This window comes from Phyllobates terribilis, unplaced genomic scaffold (assembly GCF_046119375.1).
Source record: "Phyllobates terribilis strain yellow unplaced genomic scaffold, ASM4611937v1 Scaffold_1__5_contigs__length_1240528914, whole genome shotgun sequence".
Lineage (NCBI taxonomy): Eukaryota > Metazoa > Chordata > Amphibia > Anura > Dendrobatidae > Phyllobates > Phyllobates terribilis.
In genome coordinates this window covers 578458637-578480645 of record NW_027362761.1, presented here as the reverse complement: position 1 = coordinate 578480645, position 22009 = coordinate 578458637, and the positions used below count along the sequence as shown (strand labels likewise).

Genomic DNA, 22009 nt, shown 5'->3' with positions numbered 1-22009 from the left:
TGTAAATTTTGGAAAAATGAGAAATCGCTGGTCAACTTTTAACCCTTATAACTTCCTAACAAAAAAAAAAATTTGGTTCCAAAATTGTGCTGATGTAAAGTAGACATGTGGGAAATGTTATTTAGTAACTATTTTGTGTGACATATTTCTCTGATTTAAGGACATGAAAATTGAAAGTCTGAAAATTGTGAAATTTTCAAAATTTTCTCCAAATTTCCATTTTTTTCACAAATAAACTTAAGTGATATCAAAGAAATGTTACCACAATCATGAAGTACAATATGTCACGAAAAAACATTCTCAGAATCAGCGGGATCCGTTGAAGCGTTCCAGAGTAATTACTTAATAAAGTGACAGTGGTCAGAATTGTAAAAATTTACTGGGTCATTAACGTGCAAACCACCCTTGGGGGTAAAGGGGTTAATTTGTGCCTTTTAGAAAAAAAATTGCAGCTGTAGACCAATGTGAGGAGGGTTCAGGGACATTTTACCCAAACAAAAGCAGAAAACCCATTGCTCTCCCAGTTTCCTGCCGCGCTGTGTGCACTGGGCCACAGGCAGCCGCACTCCGGGAACACACGGGGAATTCTGCTCATCTGCTGCCTTCACATGAGGCCTGCAGATTGCAGAATTTCCAGAATATTCCCAGCAGTCACACCACGTGACACCGCGCTGCCGACGCGCTGACGTCACTGGTTGGCAAGAGCAGAGCGATTTACGCGCTTCCTCCTCTAAGCGCTTTCATTCCGTCATTCATGCCAACCATAACATGACCGCCGTTGACGTTACGCACAGCCGCACTAGTGTCGCCGCGTCGTCTCCGCCTTCTTTCAAGTTAGTGCGTCGGCTCCGGCGGACGTCAGTTCCTGTAGGAGAGGAGGCCGGAGACGGACGCGGGTGAGAGCGGACAGGTGTGTGCGGTGAGAGGCGGCCGGCGGGCTGTGCTGGGGATGGCGGCAGGATGCGGCCTGGTCAGGAAGGCTTGTCCGCTGTGGCGTCCCCTCGGCGCTCTGCGGCTGGGGGTGTGGTGATTCCTCCGCAGAGGCCGCTGGGCGGGCGAGGGCACCAGGGATGGCGCAGAGGGGTCGCTCATTCTTCGGGGTCTTCAGTCATACTCCCATCATCCCGTGTCCTTCCTCTGGATCCATGGTGATAAGTTTCATGCAGCAGAAATTACAGGGGTGCTGTCACCTGGGAAAGCGCTGATACCTGCAGATATAGGGTTAATCTACCATGCTGCTCAGACTCAGCGTGGGAAATAATAAAGGTATATACAGTCCCGAGCGCTGCTGGCTGTCAGTCCTCTGGGGGCGGCGTGGGGAGTGGCTGTCAGTCCTGGAGGGGGCGGCGCGGGGAGCGGCTGTCAGGCCTAGGGGGGGCGGCGGGGGGAGCGGCTGTCAGGCCTGGGGGGGGGCGGCGTGGGGAGCTGCTGTCAGGCCTGGGGGGGGGCGGCGTGGGGAGCAGCTGTCAGGCCTGGGGGGGGCGGCGTGGGGAGCAGCTGTCAGGCCTGGGGGGGGCGGCGCGGGGAGCGGCTGTCAGACCTGGGGGGGCGGCGCGGGGAGCTGCTGTCAGGCCTAGGGGGGGTTAGAGCGGGGAGCGACTGTCAGGCTTAGGGGGGGTTTGAGCGGGGGGCGGTGTGGGGAGTGTCTGTCAGCCCTAGCGGGGGGGGGCGGCGTGGGGAGCGGCTGTGAGGCCTGGGGGGGGCGGCGTGGGGAGCAGCTGTCAGGCCTGGGGGGGGGAGCTGCTGTCAGGCCTGGGGGGGGGCGGCGCGGGGAGCGGCTGTCAGGCCTGGGGGGGCGGCGCGGGGAGCGGCTGTCAGGCCTGGGGGGGGCGGCGCGGGGAGCGGCTGTCAGGCCTGGGGGGGGCGGCGCGGGGAGCGGCTGTCAGGCCTGGGGGGGGCGGCGCGGGGAGCGGCTGTCAGGCCTGGGGGGGGCGGCGCGGGGAGCTGCTGTCAGGCCTAGGGGGGGTTAGAGCGGGGAGCGGCTGTCAGGCTTAGGGGGGGTTAGAGCGGGGGGCGGCGTGGGGAGTGTCTGTCAGCCCTAGGGGGGTGGGGGGAGCGGCGCTGGGAGCGGCTGTGAGGCCTGGGTGGGGGGAGCGACTGTGAGGCCTGGGGGGCAGCGCAGCTTTCAGTCTTGGTGGCACTGTACTATAATGTTTGGACCCCCACAGCCTTGGTGACAGCTGGACTAAAAAAAAAAAAAACCTTCATAATTTTTTATTGGAGCCACTAAAAAAAATTTTAGTAATAAGTGATCAAAGTGTCGTATCAATAAAAATGTCAGCTCAGGGCACCAAATATGACCCCCATAGCTGCAGGCCACATTATTTTCCCTAACTTTTTTCAACCCTCAAATAAATAAAATCTATACACACACTCATACACACCTTCTGCATCGCACTGACCTGGAGGATCATGATGTCAGGTCATTTTTTTCCTGCATAATGAAAGCTGTAAAAGACTGTTAAAATTGTGTTGTTTTTTTTTCTGCACATTCTATGATTGGTGCTGTTCTAATCTAACAGTCATTCTGAAAATATTGCCAAGCCCTCTTGTGAAAGTCGGTTTTGTCTACGGAGAAATACGAGAAGGAAAGGAAAAAATAAAAACAGAAATTACTTGGTTGGGAAGATGTTCAAGGGGTCATCTGTGTAGAGCAAGTTCTCACTACTGATGACCTGTTATGTCAGGGAGGGTCTGACCGCTGAGACCCCCGGTGTTTTCCTAAAAGGAGTAGTTTTCTTGTATCTTTGCTGCCGCTCTGTTCAGTCTGTATTGTTCATAGCCGCTTTCTCCGACTACCCAATAGACAACAAGTGGAGCGCTGTTGTGGGCTCCAGTCGTCTGACCCCCAGCAATCCTCCTGTTGTATCAGCTTGGTACCATTTCAATTTTATTAAGTGATAAAATGTTACTAAGGTGATGATTAGGACTCCCAGGAATACTGTGTCCCATGCACACTCGAGCTGCATTTAAAGGGGTTGTCTACAGTCATGGCCAAAAGTTTTGAGAATGACACCAAAATTATATTTTCACATGATCTGCTGGCCTCTGGTTTTTATTAGTGTTTGTCTGATGTTTATATCACATACAGAAATATAATTGCAATCATATTATGAGTACCAATAGGTTATATTGACAGTTAGAATGAGTTAATGCAGCAAGTCAATATTTGCAGTGTTGCCCCTTCTTCTTCAAGACCTCTGTAAGGGTATGTGCACACGATGCAGAAATGCTCAGGATTTTTTCCTGAGCGTTTCTGCATCTCTCTGGCAGGAAAAAACGCATGCGGATTGTACATGCGGTTTCCTGCCAGGGACATGCGGAAATGAAGCGGTCTTCACTTTCATTTCCGCATGCGGGTTGACAAGGGCTTCCCAAGCGATTTTAGCATCACTTGGAAAGTGCTTGTCAACTTTACACTATATAAATCCATGCAACCGGCATGGATTTATATAGTGTGTGAATGTCAAAAAATAAAAAATAAATCTATACTTTACCCTCTGATGGCCCCCGGTGTCCTGCTTCATCGGTCCCGGCTGCCGGCAGTGAAGACTGTAGGACCTTCCGACGTCAGCGTCACGTGACCCGTCACATGACTCTGACGTCAGCGAAGGTCCTTCATTCAACCGCGAAGTGCGCGGGAAGCCGGCAGGACGCAGCGCGGGCCGTCAGAAGGTGAGAATATATATATTTTTTATTTTATTCTTTTTTTTTTAATGGTACCTGGGTCTGGATGAGAGTCCTCTCCTCCACACCCGGGTACCATCCGCACATTAGACCGCATGAAAAGCGCATCAACACATACAGTGATGCGGATTCCATGCGGTCTAATGCAAGTCAATGGCGCCAAAAGAGCAGCGTTTCCGCAAAATTAATTGACATGCTGCGGATTTTTGACCGCAGCGTTTACGCTGCGGAAAAATCCGCATCATGGGCACAGCACATGCGGATTTCCATTGGGGAACATTGCTGCCCTTCTACCATGCGTTTTTCATGCGTTTCCGCGGCGTTTACGCAACTGCAAAAACGCCGCGGAAACGCATGAAAAACGCATCGTGTGAACTCAGTCTAATTCTCCCTGGCATGCTCTTAATCAACTTTTGGACCAAATCCTGACTGATAGCAGTCCTTTCTTGCATAATCAATGCTTGCATTTTTCCAGAATTTGTTGGTTTTTGTTTGTCCACCCGTCTCTTGATGATTGACCACAAGTTCTCAATGGGATTAAGATCTGGGGAGTTTCCAGGCCATGGACCCAAAATCTCTGTTTTGTTCCATGAGCCATTTAGTTATCACCTTTGCTTTATGGCAAGGTGCTCCATCATGCTGGAAAAGGCATTTTTGGGCGCCAAACTGCTCTTGGACGGTTGGGAGAAGTTGCTCTTGGAGGACATTCTGGTACCATTCTTTATTCATGGCTGTGTTTTTAGGCAAGACTGTGAGTGAGCCGATTCTCTTGGCTGAGAAGCAACCCCACACATGAATAGTTTCAGGATGCTTTACAGTTGGCATGAGACAAGACTGGTGGTAGCGCTCACCTCTTGTTCTCCGAATAAGCTGTTTTCCAGATGTCCCAAACAATCGAAAAGGGGATTCATCAGAGAAAATGACTTTGCCCCAGTCCTCAGCAGTCCGCTCCCTGTACCTTTTGCAGAATATCAGTCGGTCCCTGATGTTTTTTCTGGAGAGAAGTGGCTTATTTGCTGCCCTCCTTGAAACCAGCCCTTGCTCAAAGAGTCTCCGCCTCACAGTGCGTGCAGAAGCACTCACACCAGCCTGCTGCCATTCCTGAGCAAGCTCGGCACTGCTGGTAGTCCGATCCCGCAGCTGAAACAGTTTTAAGATACGGTCCTGGCGCTTGCTGGTCTTTCTTGGGCGCCCTGGAGCCTTTTTGACAACAATGGAAGCTCTCTCCTTGAAGTTCTTGATGATGCGATTGATTGTTGACTGAGGTGCAATCTTTGTAGCTGCGATACTCTTCCCTGTTAGGCCATTTTTATGCAGTGCAATGATGGCTGCACGTGTTTCTTTAGAGATAACCATGGTTAACTGAAGAGAAACAATGATACCAAGAACCAGCCTCCTTTTTAAAGTGTCCAGTGATGTCATTCTTACTTAATCATGATTGATTGATCGCCAGCCCTGTCCTCATCAACACCCACACCTGTGTTAATGGATCAATCACTAAAACGATGTTAGCTGCTCCTTTTAAGGCAGGACTGCAATGATGTTGAAATGTGTTTTGGGGGTTAAAGTTCATTTTCTGGGCAAATATTGACTTTGCAAGTACAGTAATTGCTGTTAAGCTGATCACTCTTTGACATTCAGGAGTATATGCAAATTGCCATTACAAAAATGAAGCAGTAAACTTTGGAAAAATTACTATTTGTCTCATTCTCAATACTTTTGGCCATGACTGTATTACTGTGTAACCTTGTCTTAACCAGGATAAAAAAAAATTATATATATAACCTGGTACCGGCCTCATCCACCTGCCTACTGTATTGCAGTTACCAGCCTCGCAGATGGAGAGGCCTCTGTTTAAGCCATTAATTAGCAATAGACAATGTACAAATCGACCACTAGTCATTCACAGCCCCAGTCATGTGGACCACCCTGTACGGGGCGACGTGCTGCCGACAGACTGCAGATGAGTAATGTGAAGCACCCGCTCAGTGCGGCCACGTCTCAGACTTTCCTTCCATCGTGTTGTCCTTGTAAGTGATATTTTTAAAGTCACAGCGACACCGGACACCGCGATCGCCGCTGGCTGGTGTCTGTTTTCCTTTATATAAGGATGCCCTTTATTTCAAACATACAGCACAATAGAATTCACACAACACCATTGCTCGTGCAGGTTTATTAATATGGATTATACATTATTTATGTTTTAGAACACATGTAAAAATATTTTTAAGTAGACGACCCTTTTAATTTATTGAAATTGGCCACATCTGTGTGTGTGTGTGTATATATATATATATATATATATATATATATATATATATATATATATATATATATATATATATATATATATATATATATATATATATATATATATATATATATATATATATATATTTTTTTTTTTACCAGTTTTATAATTCCCCCCATTGTGTACTAATGCTCGGTGGGAGCGGCAGACCCCACAGTTGGTAAGCCTTAATCACAGCTGCTGTGATACTGTAATCAACAGGAAAATAACGATTTACACAGGGCTGCCGGAAAGTGCACACTATGCAGACCATGTTCTGTAAAACCACAGCGCGTCCTAACGGTTGCACTTACTGCAGGGCTTCTCTCCCACCCTCTCAAGGGCGTTAAACCACAGCAATATGGAAAAACTGCCCTTGTGGTTTTTCATTGAAACGGCTTAATGAACATTTCCTAGAGCTGCTTCTTTAACCAGTTCAGGACCCGGCTATCTCTCCCATTCCTGACATTTACTTTTGACATGGCTTATCTCTAGATTGAATCACATATATATAAAAAAAATGTGAAAAATACTTTTTCTATTTTTCATTACATCCCCCCACCCCCCAAAAAATACTTATTTCCTTCACTGTATAAATTATTTGATCCTTTGCTATTTTTGTAAGTTTTCCCACTGACAAAAACATGAACAGTCTATAATTTTAACATTGAGAGAGAGAATATCCCCAAAAAAATCATGAAAATCACATTGTATAAATTAGATAAATTTATTTGCATTTTGCAGTGAGAAATAAGTATTTGATCCCCTACAAACCATTATGAGTTCTGGCTCCTACAAACCAGTTAGACGCTCCTAATCAACTCGTTACCTACATTAAAGACAGCTGTCTTACATAGTCACCTGTATAAAAGACTCCTGTCCACAGACTCAATTAGTCAGTAAGACTCTAACCTCTACAACATGGGCAAGACCAAAGAGGTTTCTAAAGATGTCAGGGACAAGATCATAGACCTGCACAAAGCTGGAATGAGATACAAAACCATAAGTAAGACGCTGAGTGAGAAGGAGACAACTGTTGGTGCAATAGTAAGAAAATGGAAGAAATACAAAATGACTGTCAATCGACATCGATCTGGGGCACCATGCAAAATCTCACCTTGTGGGGTATCCTTGATCATGAAGAAGGTGAGAGATCAACCTAAAACTACACGGGGGGAACTTGTTAATGATCTCAAGGCCACTGGGACCACAGTCACCAAGAAAACCATTGGTAACACATTACACCTTAAAGGTTTAAAATCCTGCAGTCCCCGCAAGGTCCCCCTGGTCAAGAAGGCACATGTGCAGGCCCGTCTGAAGTTTACCAGTGAACACCTGGATGATTCTGTGAGTTATTGGGAGAAGGTGCTGTGGTCAGATGAGACAAAAATTAAGCTCTCTGGCATTAACGCAACTCGCCGTGTTTGGAGGAAGAGAAATGCGTCCTATGACTCAAAGAACACCGTCCCCACTGTCAAGCATGGAGGTGGAGAATGGATTATTATTGTGCCATTTATTCCATGGCGCTTTACATGTGAGAGCTATGTACCGTAAAATCCTGAGTGACGACCTCCGCCAGGACATTAAAAATAGGTCGTGGCTGGGTCTTCCATTAAGACAATGACCCAAAGCATACAACCAAGGCATCAAAGGAGTGGCTCAAAAAGAAGCACAGTAAGGTCATGGAGTGGTCTAGCCAGTCTCCAGACCTTAATCCCATAGAAAACTTATGGAGGGAGTTGAAGCTCCTAGTTGCCAAGCGACAGCCTCAAAATCTGAATGATTTAGAGATGATCTGCTAAGAGGAGTGTACCAAAACGCCTCCTGACATGTGCGCAACCCTCATCATCAAGTACAAAAAACCTCTGACTGCTGTGCTTGCCACCAAGTATTAAGTGTTGTTTGCCAGAGGGATCAAATACTTATTTCTCACTGCAAAATGCAAATACATTTATCTAATTTATACAATGTGATTTTCATGATTTTTTTTTTGGATATTCTATCTCTCAATGTTAAAATTAACCTACCCTTAAAATTATAGACTGTTCATGTCTTTGTCAGTGGGCAAACTTACAAAAACAGCAAGGGATCAAATAATTATTTCCTTCACTGTATATATAATTTTTTTTTTTCTTCATTCTCTCTATTTTCCTTACAACCATAAAGAACCACTAACCAAGGACAAACTTTTCAAATAAACTTCCCTCTTTTCTGGCTATGTATATATGGTATAACTATTTAATGGACACTTTAGTTGCGTGGTGGGGGTTATTTTAACATAGTAATACTTTCTTTTTTATTGCTGATCTCCCCTGTAACTGGGGCTGGTGTAGTAGTCTTAGTTACAGGGGAAATTCAGCCTCCTGGCTGCATAGCAGAGATGACTGCTGACTAGGTCCGGCAGCTCCTGCTCGCTCCCTACACCCAGCGATCACATGATCTTTGGGTCCAGAGGAGCAAGCACTGTCAGTGCTTTCAATACTTTTATATACAGCACTTGTTCAGTGCTGTGTAAACAGTTATCAGGTAGGCAGAGATGGTAATAAACCCTCTTCCTTCTTTATTTCTCTATGGGAATTTCAGCTGTCTAATATCCAGATCAACGCTCCGGGAGCTGCACGATCTCATGCAAACAGCTTGCTGGTCATTAATGTTTTACAGCATCAGTTCAGATCAAAGTGCTGACCGCTGGGACATATAAAGTCCATGGCCGATCCTTAAGTATTGAAGTGATTTCCTGGTAAAGAATAATAAACTGAAATGTAAAGTTCTTCAACTTTCTGATAAACTGTGCCAGTGTTTTTTTTTTTGTTTTTTTTTTTAAAGAGGTTGTTCAGGGCTGTCATATTGATGACCACCTATATGATCAGTGTGGATGCGACACCCGAGTACCCTTCTCTCCAGCGGTTTTTAGCCTCAGTAGCGGCCGGATGTCAACACTGCGTAGTGGTCGATCGCTGGTACTGCAGCTTAAGCGCAACTCCTATTGAAGTGAATAGGATCAGGCTGTTCAGCTCTGTTCACTATTTGTCCTCCACTGGAACGGAAAACGCGATCTGTGGGTGTGTAGGACCTTATGGATCTGATACCGCTGACCCATTCTGAGCAATCGTGTGTGAGACAGTCAGGAGAGATGGCAGAGCTCTGCCTGCAGCTGTTAGGCTGCGTGCCCATGAAGCATTTTCCAAGCGTTTATGCTGTGGAATTTCCGCAGCGGAAACGCTTGGTAATCCGCCCCCCATGGTCCCCAATAACAAGCCACAATGTCAATGACCATGCTGTGGATTTTTGTAGTAAAAAAAACAATATAGGAACAAATACAATATTTAAAATGAAGAACAAGTAAAGTTAAATCAACCGGTATTTCAGTAGGTAGGTAACTGTACCCAATAGGCAGCATCGGTCCCCAATAGGCAGGTAAATGTCCCCAATAGGCAGGCTGTTTTCCCCTTATAATGCCATATGCAGGCTGTTCCATCCCCCCATATTATGCCCCATACAGCATGTCACCCCCCCCCATATTATGCCCCATACAGCATGTCACCCCCCCATATTATGCCCCATGCAGCATGTCACCCCCCCCATATTATGCCCCATGCAGCATGTCACCCCCCCATATTATGCCCCATGCAGCATGTCACCCCCCCCCCATATTATGCCCCATGCAGCATGTCACCCCCCCCATATTATGCCCCATGCAGCATGTCACCCCCCCATATTATGCCCCGTGCAGCATGTCACCCCCCCCATATTATGCCCCATGCAGCATGTCACCCCCCCATATTATGCCCCATGCAGGATATCACTCCCCTGTCTTTATAATGCCCCATGCAGCATATCACCCCCCCATATAATGCCCCATGCAGCATGTCACCCCCCCATATAATGCCCCATGCAGCATGTCACCCCCCCCCATATAATGCCCCATGCAGCATGTCACCCCCCCATATAATGCCCCATGCAGCATGTCACCCCCCCATATAATGCCCCATGCAGCATGTCACCCCCCCATATAATGCCCCTTGCAGCATGTCACCCCCCCCCATATAATGCCCCTTGCAGCATGTCACCCCCCCCATATAATGCCCCTTGCAGCATGTCACCCCCCCATATAATGCCCCTTGCAGGATGTCACCCCCCCATATAATGCCCCTTGCAGGATGTCACCCCCCCCCCATATAATGCCCCTTGCAGCATGTCACCCCCCCATATAATGCCCCTTGCAGCATGTCACCCCCCCCCATATAATGCCCCATGCAGCATGTCACCCCCCCATATAATGCCCCATGCAGCATGTCACCCACCCATATAATGCCCCATGCAGCATGTCACCCCCCCATATAATGCCCCATGCAGCATGTCACCCCCCCCCCCCCATATTATGCCCCATGCAGGATATCACTCCCCTGTCTTTATAATGCCCCATGCGGCATGTCACCCCCCCATATAATGCCCCATGCATCATGTCACCCCCCCATATAATGCCCCATGCATCATGTCACCCCCCATATAATGCCCCATGCATCATGTCACCCCCCCATATAATGCCCCATGCAGCATGTCACCCCCCCCATATAATGCCCCATGCAGCATGTCACCCCCCCATATAATGCCCCATGCAGCATGTCACCCCCCCATATAATGCCCCATGCAGCATGTCACCCCCCCCATATTATGCCCCATGCAGCATGTCACCCCCCCATATAATGCCACATGCAGCATGTCACCCCCTCATATAATGCCACATGCAGCATGTCACCCCCCCCCCATATTATACCCCTTGCAGGATGTCACCCCCCCAATGTTATACCCCTTGCAGGATGTCACCCCCCCATATAATGCCCCATGCAGCATGTCACCCCCCCCCCGTATAATGCCCCATGCAGCATGTCACCCCCCCATATAATGCCCCATGCAGCATGTCACCCCCCCCCATATAATGCCCCATGCAGCATGTCACCCCCCCATATAATGCCCCATGCAGCATGTCACCCCCCCATATAATGCCCCATGCAGCATGTCACCCCCCCATATAATGCCCCATGCAGCATGTCACCCCCCCATATAATGCCCCATGCAGCATGTCACCCCCCCCCATATAATGCCCCATGCAGCATGTCACCCCCCCATATAATGCCCCATGCAGCATGTCACCCCCCCATATAATGCCCCATGCAGCATGTCACCCCCCCATATAATGCCCCATGCAGCATGTCACCCCCCCATATAATGCCCCATGCAGCATGTCACCCCCCCATATAATGCCCCATGCAGCATGTCACCCCCCCATATAATGCCCCATGCAGCATGTCACCCCCCCCATATAATGCCCCTTGCAGGATGTCACCCCCCCCATATAATGCCCCTTGCAGGATGTCACCCCCCCCATATAATGCCCCTTCCAGGATGTCACCCCCCCATATAATGCCCCTTGCAGGATGTCACCCCCCCATATAATGCCCCTTGCAGGATGTCACCCCCCCATATAATGCCCCATGCAGCATGTCACCCCCCCCCATATTATGCCCCATGCAGCATGTCACCCCCCCCCCCCATATTATGCCCCATGCAGGATATCACTCCCCTGTCTTTATAATGCCCCATGCGGCATGTCACCCCCCATATAATGCCCCATGCAGCATGTCACCCCCCCATATAATGCCCCATGCAGCATGTCACCCCCCCCATATAATGCCCCATGCAGCATGTCACCCCCCCATATAATGCCACATGCAGCATGTCACCCCCCCATATAATGCCACATGCAGCATGTCACCCCCCCATATAATGCCACATGCAGCATGTCACCCCCCCATATAATGCCACATGCAGCATGTCACCCCCCCATATAATGCCACATGCAGCATGTCACCCCCCCCATATAATGCCACATGCAGCATGTCACCCCCCCATATAATGCCACATGCAGCATGTCACCCCCCATATAATGCCACATGCAGCATGTCACCCCCCCATATAATTCCCCATGCCACCCCCCATATAATGCCACATGCAGCATGGCACCCCCCCATATAATGCCACATGCAGCATGTCACCCCCCCCATATAATGCCACATGCAGCATGTCACCCCCCCCATATAATGCCACATGCAGCATGTCACCCCCCCATATAATGCCACATGCAGCATGTCACCCCCCCATATAATGCAGCATGTCACCCCCCCATATAATGCCCCATGCAGCATGTCACCCCCCCCATATAATGCCCCATGCAGCATGTCACCCCCCCCCATATAATGCCCCATGCAGCATGTCACCCCCCCATATAATGCCCCATGCAGCATGTCACCCCCCCATATAATGCCCCATGCAGCATGTCACCCCCCCCATATAATGCCCCATGCAGCATGTCACCCCCCCATATAATGCCCCATGCAGCATGTCACCCCCCCCATATAATGCCCCATGCAGCATGTCACCCCCCCATATAATGCCCCATGCAGCATGTCACCCCCCCATATAATGCCCCATGCAGCATGTCACCCCCCCATATAATGCCCCATGCAGCATGTCACCCCCCCCATATAATGCCCCATGCAGCATGTCACCCCCCCATATAATGCCCCATGCAGCATGTCACCCCCCATATAATGCCCCATGCAGCATGTCACCCCCCCATATAATGCCCCATGCAGCATGTCACCCCCCCATATAATGCCCCATGCAGCATGTCACCCCCCCATATAATGCCCCATGCAGCATGTCACCCCCCTATATAATGCCCCATGCAGCATGTCACCCCCCCCATATAATGCCCCATGCAGCATGTCACCCCCCCCATATAATGCCCCATGCAGCATGTCACCCCCCCCATATAATGCCACATGCAGCATGTCACCCCCCCCCATATAATGCCACATGCAGCATGTCACCCCCCCCATATAATGCCACATGCAGCATGTCACCCCCCCCCATATATTGCCACATGCAGCATGTCACCCCCCCATATATTGCCACATGCAGCATGTCACCCCCCCATATAATGCCACATGCAGCATGTCACCCCCCCATATAATGCCACATGCAGCATGTCACCCCCCCCATATAATGCCACATGCAGCATGTCACCCCCCCCCATATAATGCCACATGCAGCATGTCACCCCCCCCCATATAATGCCACATGCAGCATGTCACCCCCCCCCATATAATGCCACATGCAGCATGTCACCCCCCCCCATATAATGCCACATGCAGCATGTCACCCCCCCATATAATGCCACATGCAGCATGTCACCCCCCCATATAATGCCACATGCAGCATGTCACCCCCCCATATAATGCCACATGCAGCATGTCACCCCCCCATATAATGCCACATGCAGCATGTCACCCCCCCATATAATGCCACATGCAGCATGTCACCCCCCCATATAATGCCACATGCAGCATGTCACCCCCCCATATAATGCCACATGCAGCATGTCACCCCCCCATATAATGCCACATGCAGCATGTCACCCCCCCCATATAATGCCACATGCAGCATGTCACCCCCCCATATAATGCCACATGCAGCATGTCACCCCCCCATATAATGCCACATGCAGCATGGCACCCCCCCATATAATGCCACATGCAGCATGGCACCCCCCCATATAATGCCACATGCAGCATGGCACCCCCCCATATAATGCCACATGCAGCATGGCACCCCCCCCATATAATGCCACATGCAGCATGGCACCCCCCCCCATATAATGCCACATGCAGCATGTCACCCCCCCCCATATAATGCCCCATGCAGCATGTCACCCCCCCCCCCATATTATACCCCTTGCAGGATGTCACCCCCCCAATATTATACCCCTTGCAGGATGTCATCCCCCATATTATGCCCCATGCCTCCATACATTAAAAAAAAAAAAATCCAATACTCACCTCACTTGCCGCAGCCGCTGCTCTACTCTGGTCTGGACTCCAGCGTCGCGGCGTCGTCGTCCCTCTCTGCTTCCTGTGACTGCACTCGGGAGGGCGCGGTGTAAAGACGTCACCGCGCCCTCTGACCTGAGACGTCACAGGAAGCGCAGCTGGAAGACAGTGGATCTGCAGAGGCATGGGGAGAGGTAAGTATCCGCCTGCCGGGGCCCTGAGCAAGCGGGGGAGAAGGGCGGGCACTGACACCGCTCTCCTCTCCTCCGCCCATAGCCCGGCGGGCCGGATAAAAGTCCTCCGCGGGCCGTAGTTTGAGGACCCCTGGTGTAGAAGGAAGCACGTAAACACAGGAAGAACATATAAACTCCTTGCAGATGTTGTCATTGTGGGGATTTGAGCCCAAGACCCCAGTTCTGCAGAGCAACAGTGCTAACCACTGAGCCTTCATACAATGCTAACTACTGAGCCACCGTGCTCAATCTGACAACGGCATTTGCAGTGCAAGGCCCAGGAAGGGGTTGGCATTCTCTTCTAACCACCCATCGGCTCCCCGCTATGCGGTTGTGGGGAGTTGATGGGTGGCCATGATAGTTGGGGGTCTACTGAAAACCCTGTGCCTGTCGTGATGCTATTTGCTAGCGTTCATAGTAGGCCGTGATTTTTCCTATATACAGCAATACTGTGTATTACTATATGTAGCACAAGCGATTAGACGATCACAGGATCAAGTCCCCTAAGGCAGAGGTCCCCAACCGCCGGTCCGCGGACCAGGACCGGGCCGTTGGGGTTTTTCAGCCGGTCCGCGGGGAGAGGGGGCCCCTCCAGCCTCCAGCAGGGCCGCCATCAGGGCATGACTGCCCTGACTCCAGTATGGGGCCCGGCCGGTAGGAGCCCCCCTCTTGTGCGTCTCTCTCCTCATGGGGCCCCCGGCCGCATGCTAAGCGCCGGGTCCGGGACATCTTAGCGCTGCGCTGCTGCGGCAGCACCTTCATGATTCCCCTGACTTCCGGTCATGTGACGGCGCCGTCACATGGCCGGAAGTCAGGAGAACCTGGTGTCAGCGATTTGGACGAGCGCCAGGATTCTGCAGGGATCGCATGGGGGTAAGTATAACAAGTTTTATTTTTTTTTTAAATACAATTAACTAGGAGTGGGGGGAATGGGAGATGCACATGGGGGGAGGGGAGAGATGAGAGATGCACATGGGGGAGGGGAGAGATGAGAGATGCACATGGGGGGAGGGGAGAGATGAGAGATGCACATGGGGGGAGGGGAGAGATGAGAGATGCACATGGGGGGAGGGGAGAGATGAGAGATGCACATGGGGGGAGGGGAGAGATGAGAGATGCACATGGGGGGAGGGGAGAGATGAGAGATGCACATGGGGGGAGGGGAGAGATGAGAGATGCACATGGGGGGAGGGGAGAGATGAGAGATGCACATGGGGGGAGGGGAGAGATGCACATGGGGGGAGGGGAGAGATGAGAGATGCACATGGGGGGAGGGGAGAGATGAGAGATGCACATGGGGGGAGGGGAGAGATGAGAGATGCACATGGGGGGAGGGGAGAGATGAGAGATGCACATGGGGGGAGGGGAGAGATGAGAGATGCACATGGGGGAGGGGAGAGATGAGAGATCCACATGGGGGGGAGGGGAGAGATGAGAGATCCACATGGGGGGGAGGGGAGAGATGAGAGATCCACATGGGGGGGAGGGGAGAGATGAGAGATGCACATGGGGGGGAGGGGAGAGATGAGAGATGCACATGGGGGGAGGGGAGAGATGAGAAATGCACATGGGGGGAGGGGAGAGATGAGAAATACACATGGGGGAGGGGAGAGATGAGAGATGCACATGGGGGAGGGGAGAGATGAGAGATGCACATGGGGGAGGGGAGAGATGAGAGATGCACATGGGGGAGGGGAGAGATGAGAGATGCACATGGGGGGGAGGGGAGAGATGAGAGATGCACATGGGGGGGAGGGGAGAGATGAGAGATGCACATGGGAGGGAGGGGAGAGATGAGAGATGCACATGGGAGGGAGGGGAGAGATGAGAGATGCACGGGGGGGGGATGAGAGATGCACGGGGGGTGGATGAGAGATGCACGGGGGTGAGAGATGCACATGGAGGGGTTATGTTTACATAACTTTGTTGCCTTATGAAGGGCGGGGGGGGGCCCCCAAAAATTTCTTGCACAGGGGCCCACTACAGTCTGTGTCCGCCCCTGGGATGAAGTAAATGCAGCTGAACAGCCGCTGTCAGGACAGCTGCCCTGTCCTGCTGCAGGGCGTGATGGGGCCTCAGTGATGCGGCTCCTGGCACAGCACATTATGTGGGGCTCCTGGCATAGCTCCTGGCGGGGACCTGGTCTACACTATATGATAAGTATGCACTAAACTCCAAATCCCTCCATTACCCCGCCCCCATATGACCAAAGCCCCGCCCACCCCACCCACTCCTTGCTGGGCCATGGAAAAATGATCTTGCTTCAAGCCGGTCCCTGGTGCAAAAAAGGTTGGGGACCACTGCCCTAAGGGACCAACAAATTCAATAAAAAACGCAAAGTATTGAAAAAATATATGTTTCAATCACCCACCTTTTTCCCTGTTAAAAATTAAAAAAAATACACGTGATATCTAAACGTCCATAAAAGTCCGATCTAAAAAAATTTAAAATTAATTATCCCGATCGGTAAACTGTGCAATGAGAAAAATCTAAACGCAAAAATTTTAGGGTTTTTTTGTTCATCACAACACTGCGAAAAACTGCAACAAGAGGCGATGAAAGCATTGTATGTACCCAAAATGGTATCAATTATATTGTCGGCTCAGGGTGCAAAAAATAAGCCTTATCGACTGAAAATGGAAAATGTTACGAGTCTTCTAAAGTGGGGACACAAGGAAAAAATATTTACCGCAAATTTCTGAGTATTTTTCACCACTTAAATAAATAAATAAACCTATGTTTGTTTGGTATCTGCGTGAACGCACTTCCCCGGAGAATCATGGTGACCATATAATAAATGCAGAGTTCTCTCCTCCATATGGTGACGGCTCCGGTGACCCTGTGTGACCCACACGGTCCGCTTAGTGTCTGAGCTGGTAATGATGCCCGTGTCCCTGATCGCATCATTAGCGATGTAACTGGCTTGTTTGTCATTTTCTTTCTTGTTTGAGTCGGAGCCGTGTGACCTTCTCGCTCACGCCTGTGATGAGGGGAAAAGCTGCGTCTCCACATTTCTCAGCCTCCACCTCCTCATCATCAGCGCTGAGCAGGCAGCAATAAGACGGCAGATTACAGTAAGCGGCTTGCAGCCCCTCTGTTGTGGAATTTCGTCTCCCGGTAATTGAATCTGTTCCTCTCTTTGCAGATTTTTGCACCAACCCCTGTGACTTCTCACTCCTGCCCGTGGGAGTTATGACCAGGCTTTGAAATTGTCTAGCTTGATAACAGAAAGAAGACCCCATGATTCCTATATGCCCTGTAGTCTCATTCACCTATGGTAAGTACCCGGCTGCTTGTTTCTGGATACTTGTGTCTTGCAGAAAGCTAAGCCTTGCATTAAGAAACGGTTTCTTTTGCTGCTTCTGGTGTCTTAGATATAATCTTTCAAGCCTTTACTTGCAACTGCAGTTTCAGAAAACTTTTTACAGCGTTTTAGAACTTTTATGAATGGGGGTTTTGGAGCTGAGCTCTGGGGTTTAAGGACTCATTCAGACACGCGTATAGTTGGGCTGTATCAAAAACAGGGACAGCACTCTGACCAATGTGGTCGTTCACATGAACGTTTTACGCACTGACCAATGGGGGGGTTGTGTGTGTGTATGTATGTGTGTGTATATGTATATATATATATATATATATATATATATATATATATATATATATATATATATATATATATATATATATATATATATATATATATATATATATATATATATACACACACACATATATACAGTACAGACCAAAAGTTTGGACCCACCATCTCATTTAAAGATTTTTCTGTATTTTCATGACTATGAAAATTGTACATTCACACTGAAGGCATCAAAACTATGAATTAACACATGTGGAATTATATACTTAACAAAAAAGTGTGAAACAACTGAAAATATGTCTTATATTCTAGGTTCTTCAAAGTAGCCACCTTTTGCTTTGATGACTGCTTTGCACACTCTTGGCATTCTCTTGATGAGCTTCAAGAGGTAGTCACCGGAAATGGTTTTCACTTCACAGGTGTGCCCTGTCAGGTTTAATAAGTGGGATTTCTTGCCTTATAAATGGGGTTGGGACCATCAGTTGTGTTGTGCAGAAGTCTGGTGGATACGCAGCTGATAGTCCTACTGAATAGACTGTTAGCTGCTTTTTTCTTGCCATAATACAAATTCTAAGTAAAGAAATGAAGGTCAGTCAGTGCGAAAAATTAGGAAAACTTTGAAATTGTCCCCAAGTGCAGTTGCAAAAACCATCAAGCGCTACAAAGAAACTGGCTCACATGAGGACCGCCCCAGGAAAGGAAGACCAAGAGTCACCTCTGCTTCTGAGGATAAGTTTATCCGAGTCACCAGCCTCAGAAATCACAGGTTAACAGCAGCTCAGATTAGAGACCAGGTCAACGCCACACAGAGTTCTAGCAGCAGACACATCTCTACAACAACTGTTAAGAGGAGACTTTGTGCAGCAGGCCTTCATGGTAAAATATCTGCTAGGAAACCACTGCTAAGGACAGGCAACAAGCAGAAGAGACTTGTTTGGGCTAAAGAACACAAGGAATGGACATTAGACCAGTGGAAATCTGTGCTTTGGTCTGATGAGTCCAAATTTGAGATCTTTGGTTCCAACCACCGTGTCTTTGTACGACGCAGAAAAGGTGAACGGATGGACTCTACATGCCTGGTTCCCACCGTGAAGCATGGAGGAGGAGGTGTGATGGTGTGGGGGTGCTTTGCTGGTGACACTGTTGGGGATTTATTCAAAATTGAAGGCATACTGAACCAGCATGGCTACCACAGCATCTTGCAGCGGCATGCTATTCCATCCGGTTTGCGTTTAGTTGGACCATCATTTATTTTTCAACGGGACAATGACCCCAAACACACCTCCAGGCTGTGTAAGGGCTATTTGACCAAGAAGGAGAGTGATGGGGTGCTACGCCAGATGACCTGGCCTCCACAGTCACCAGACCTGAACCCAATCGAGATGGTTTGGGGGTGAGCTGGACCACAGAGTGAAGACAAAAGGGCCAACAAGTGCTAAGCATCTCTGGGAACTCCTTCAAGATTGTTGGAAGACCATTTCCGGTGACTACCTCTTGAAGCTCATCAAGAGAATGCCAAGAGTGTGCAAAGCAGTCAGCAAAGCAAAAGGTGGCTACTTTGAAGAACCTAGAATATAAGACATATTTTCAGTTGTTTCACACTTTTTTGTTAAGTATATAATTCCACATGTGTTAATTCATAGTTTTGATGCCTTCAGTGTGAATGTACAATTTTCATAGTCATGAAAATACAGAAAAATCTTTAAATGAGAAGGTGTGTCCAAACTTTTGGTCTGTACTGTATATATATATTAAAAATATAAAAAAAATAATAAAAAAATAAATATATGTTCATTTTTTTTATTCAATTATATTTTTACTAATAAATTATATATATGTGTATATAAATATTTTGTTACAAAAATATCTAAAATATATATACATATATAATTAGTAAAAAAATATATAAAATGTAATAAAATATATATTAATTTTTTTATTAAATATATATATCTTTACTAATAAATTATATATTTTATGTTTTTGTAATAAAATAATATATAGATAGATATATCTATGTCCGTATGCACTAGATTCTTACTTTTTTTGCACAGAAAAATAAACAGATCACATGCGTGCTACCATACTTATTTCCCTAATTTTTGAACATTTATTGCATTAGTACAATTATTAAAATAGAAAATTATAATTGTCCTTTTTTATTATTTGTTTGTGTAAAAACAAAAGCGGATAGAAAAGTGTGATTGATTATTTTTCTGGATGAAAAACAGATAATTTTGTATATGATTGTAGGAACAAGTCCCAACAAGATCTGTGGCCCCGATGCTAAAATCGCTTGGAAAGTGCTTGTCAACCAGCATGCGAAAATGCATGTGAAGAACGCTTCACATCCGCATGTCCCTGGCAGGAAAAACGCATGTACAATCCGCAGGGAGGAGATGCAGAAACGCTCGGGAAAAAATCCTGAGCATTTCTGCATCGTGGGCACATAGCCTAAAGGGGTATTCCCATCTCCAAGATCCTATCCCAATATATAGTAGGTGTATTAATAATATCAGCAATTTAGTATAGTTCTTCTGATTCGCTATGTCTCTTTCCTCATGTGCAGGCATTGCATGACCTTAGGTATCCATAATTATGACCCCTAGCAGCTAGCTAAATAACTGTCACTATATCAGTGGTCATAACCATGGATACCTAAGGTCCTGCAATGCCTGCACATGAGGAAAGAGACATAGCGAATCAGAAGAACTATACTAAATTTGTAATTGGAGGTATTTGTTAATAATAATATTATTATTATTATTATTATTATTATTATTATTATTATTATTGCACCTACTACATAATGAGATGGGAATACGCCTGTAAATCTTGTTTCTATAAGAATACTGGAAAACAATTGTGCAAAAAAATTGGCAACTTTCCAAAAGTCTCAAATGATGAATTGTCCAAAAATGAAGAAAAACCAAATCCATGTTGTCAAAGACGCATAAAAAAGTATCGCCCAAATAATACAAAAGAGACAATGAATTTTTGCAAATATAATATTAATAAAAAGTAAAATTTAACTCCAAAAAACCTGATGCATGATGAGTCCGAGGAGAGCAGCACAGAGCGCTGCTGCCCCTTTCCTCTAGGGTTTGTGGGGGTTCAGTCGCTTGTAGCCCCTCCGAACAAAGATAAATAACGTGTAAAAAGTTTTCTGAACGTGCAGTTATACTATAAAGGAACTCTGTCGTTTATATGGAGGCTTGATGTAAAGCTGCTTGGTGCAGGTGGGTGTGTCCTGGCACTTGTAGTACGTGCTGCTGCTACAGTGATCTGGCAGGTTCTCATATGTGCCGCACGACCCCTTTGTCTCACTATATGTGCCGCACGACCCCTTTGTCTCACTATATGTGCCGCACGACCCCTTTGTCTCACTATATGTGCCGCACGACCCCTTTGTCTCACTATATGTGCCGCACGACCCCTTTGTCTCACTATATGTGCCGCACGACCCCTTTGTCTCACTATGTGCCGCACGACCCCTTTGTCTCACTATATGTGCCGCACGACCCCTTTGTCTCACTATATGTGCCGCACGACCCCTTTGTCTCACTATATGTGCCGCACGACCCCTTTGTCTCACTATATGTGCCGCACGACCCCTTTGTCTCACTATATGTGCCGCACGACCCCTTTGTCTCACTATATGTGCCGCACGACCCCTTTGTCTCACTATATGTGCCGCACGACCCCTTTGTCTCACTATATGTGCCGCACGACCCCTTTGTCTCACTATATGTGCCGCACGACCCCTTTGTCTCACTATATGTGCCGCACGACCCCTTTGTCTCACTATATGTGCCGCACGACCCCTTTGTCTCACTATATGTGCCGCACGACCCCTTTGTCTCACTATATGTGCCGCACGACCCCTTTGTCTCACTATATGTGCCGCACGACCCCTTTGTCTCACTATATGTGCCGCACGACCCCTTTGTCTCACTATATGTGCCGCACGACCCCTTTGTCTCACTATATGTGCCGCACGACCCCTTTGTCTCACTATATGTGCCGCACGACCCCTTTGTCTCACTATATGTGCCGCACGACCCCTTTGTCTCACTATATGTGCCGCACGACCCCTTTGTCTCACTATATGTGCCGCACGACCCCTTTGTCTCACTATATGTGCCGCACGACCCCTTTGTCTCACTATATGTGCCGCACGACCCCTTTGTCTCACTATATGTGCCGCACGACCCCTTTGTCTCACTATATGTGCCGCACGACCCCTTTGTCTCACTATATGTGCCGCACGACCCCTTTGTCTCACTATATGTGCCGCACGACCCCTTTG

At 48.1% G+C, this 22009-nt stretch overlaps 1 protein-coding gene across 6 annotated transcripts in view; it reads left to right on the top strand.

Annotated features, from left to right (window-relative positions):
• Positions 1 to 756: 756 nt before the first annotated feature.
• ZFR (zinc finger RNA binding protein) overlaps positions 757 to 22009 on the top strand; it is a 51445-nt gene continuing 30192 nt past the window's right edge. For 4 of the 6 annotated variants that reach the window (XM_073681429.1, XM_073681425.1, XM_073681415.1 and 1 more), the window contains exons 1-2: positions 757 to 910; positions 17248 to 17379. In XM_073681429.1, the coding sequence (XP_073537530.1) occupies positions 17343 to 17379 (37 nt within the window). In that variant the 5' untranslated portion in view covers positions 757 to 910; positions 17248 to 17342. Of the gene's footprint in view, positions 920 to 17247; positions 17380 to 22009 lie in introns of all 6 variants that reach the window. The other 2 variants (XM_073681418.1, XM_073681420.1) reach the window with 2 other exon arrangements.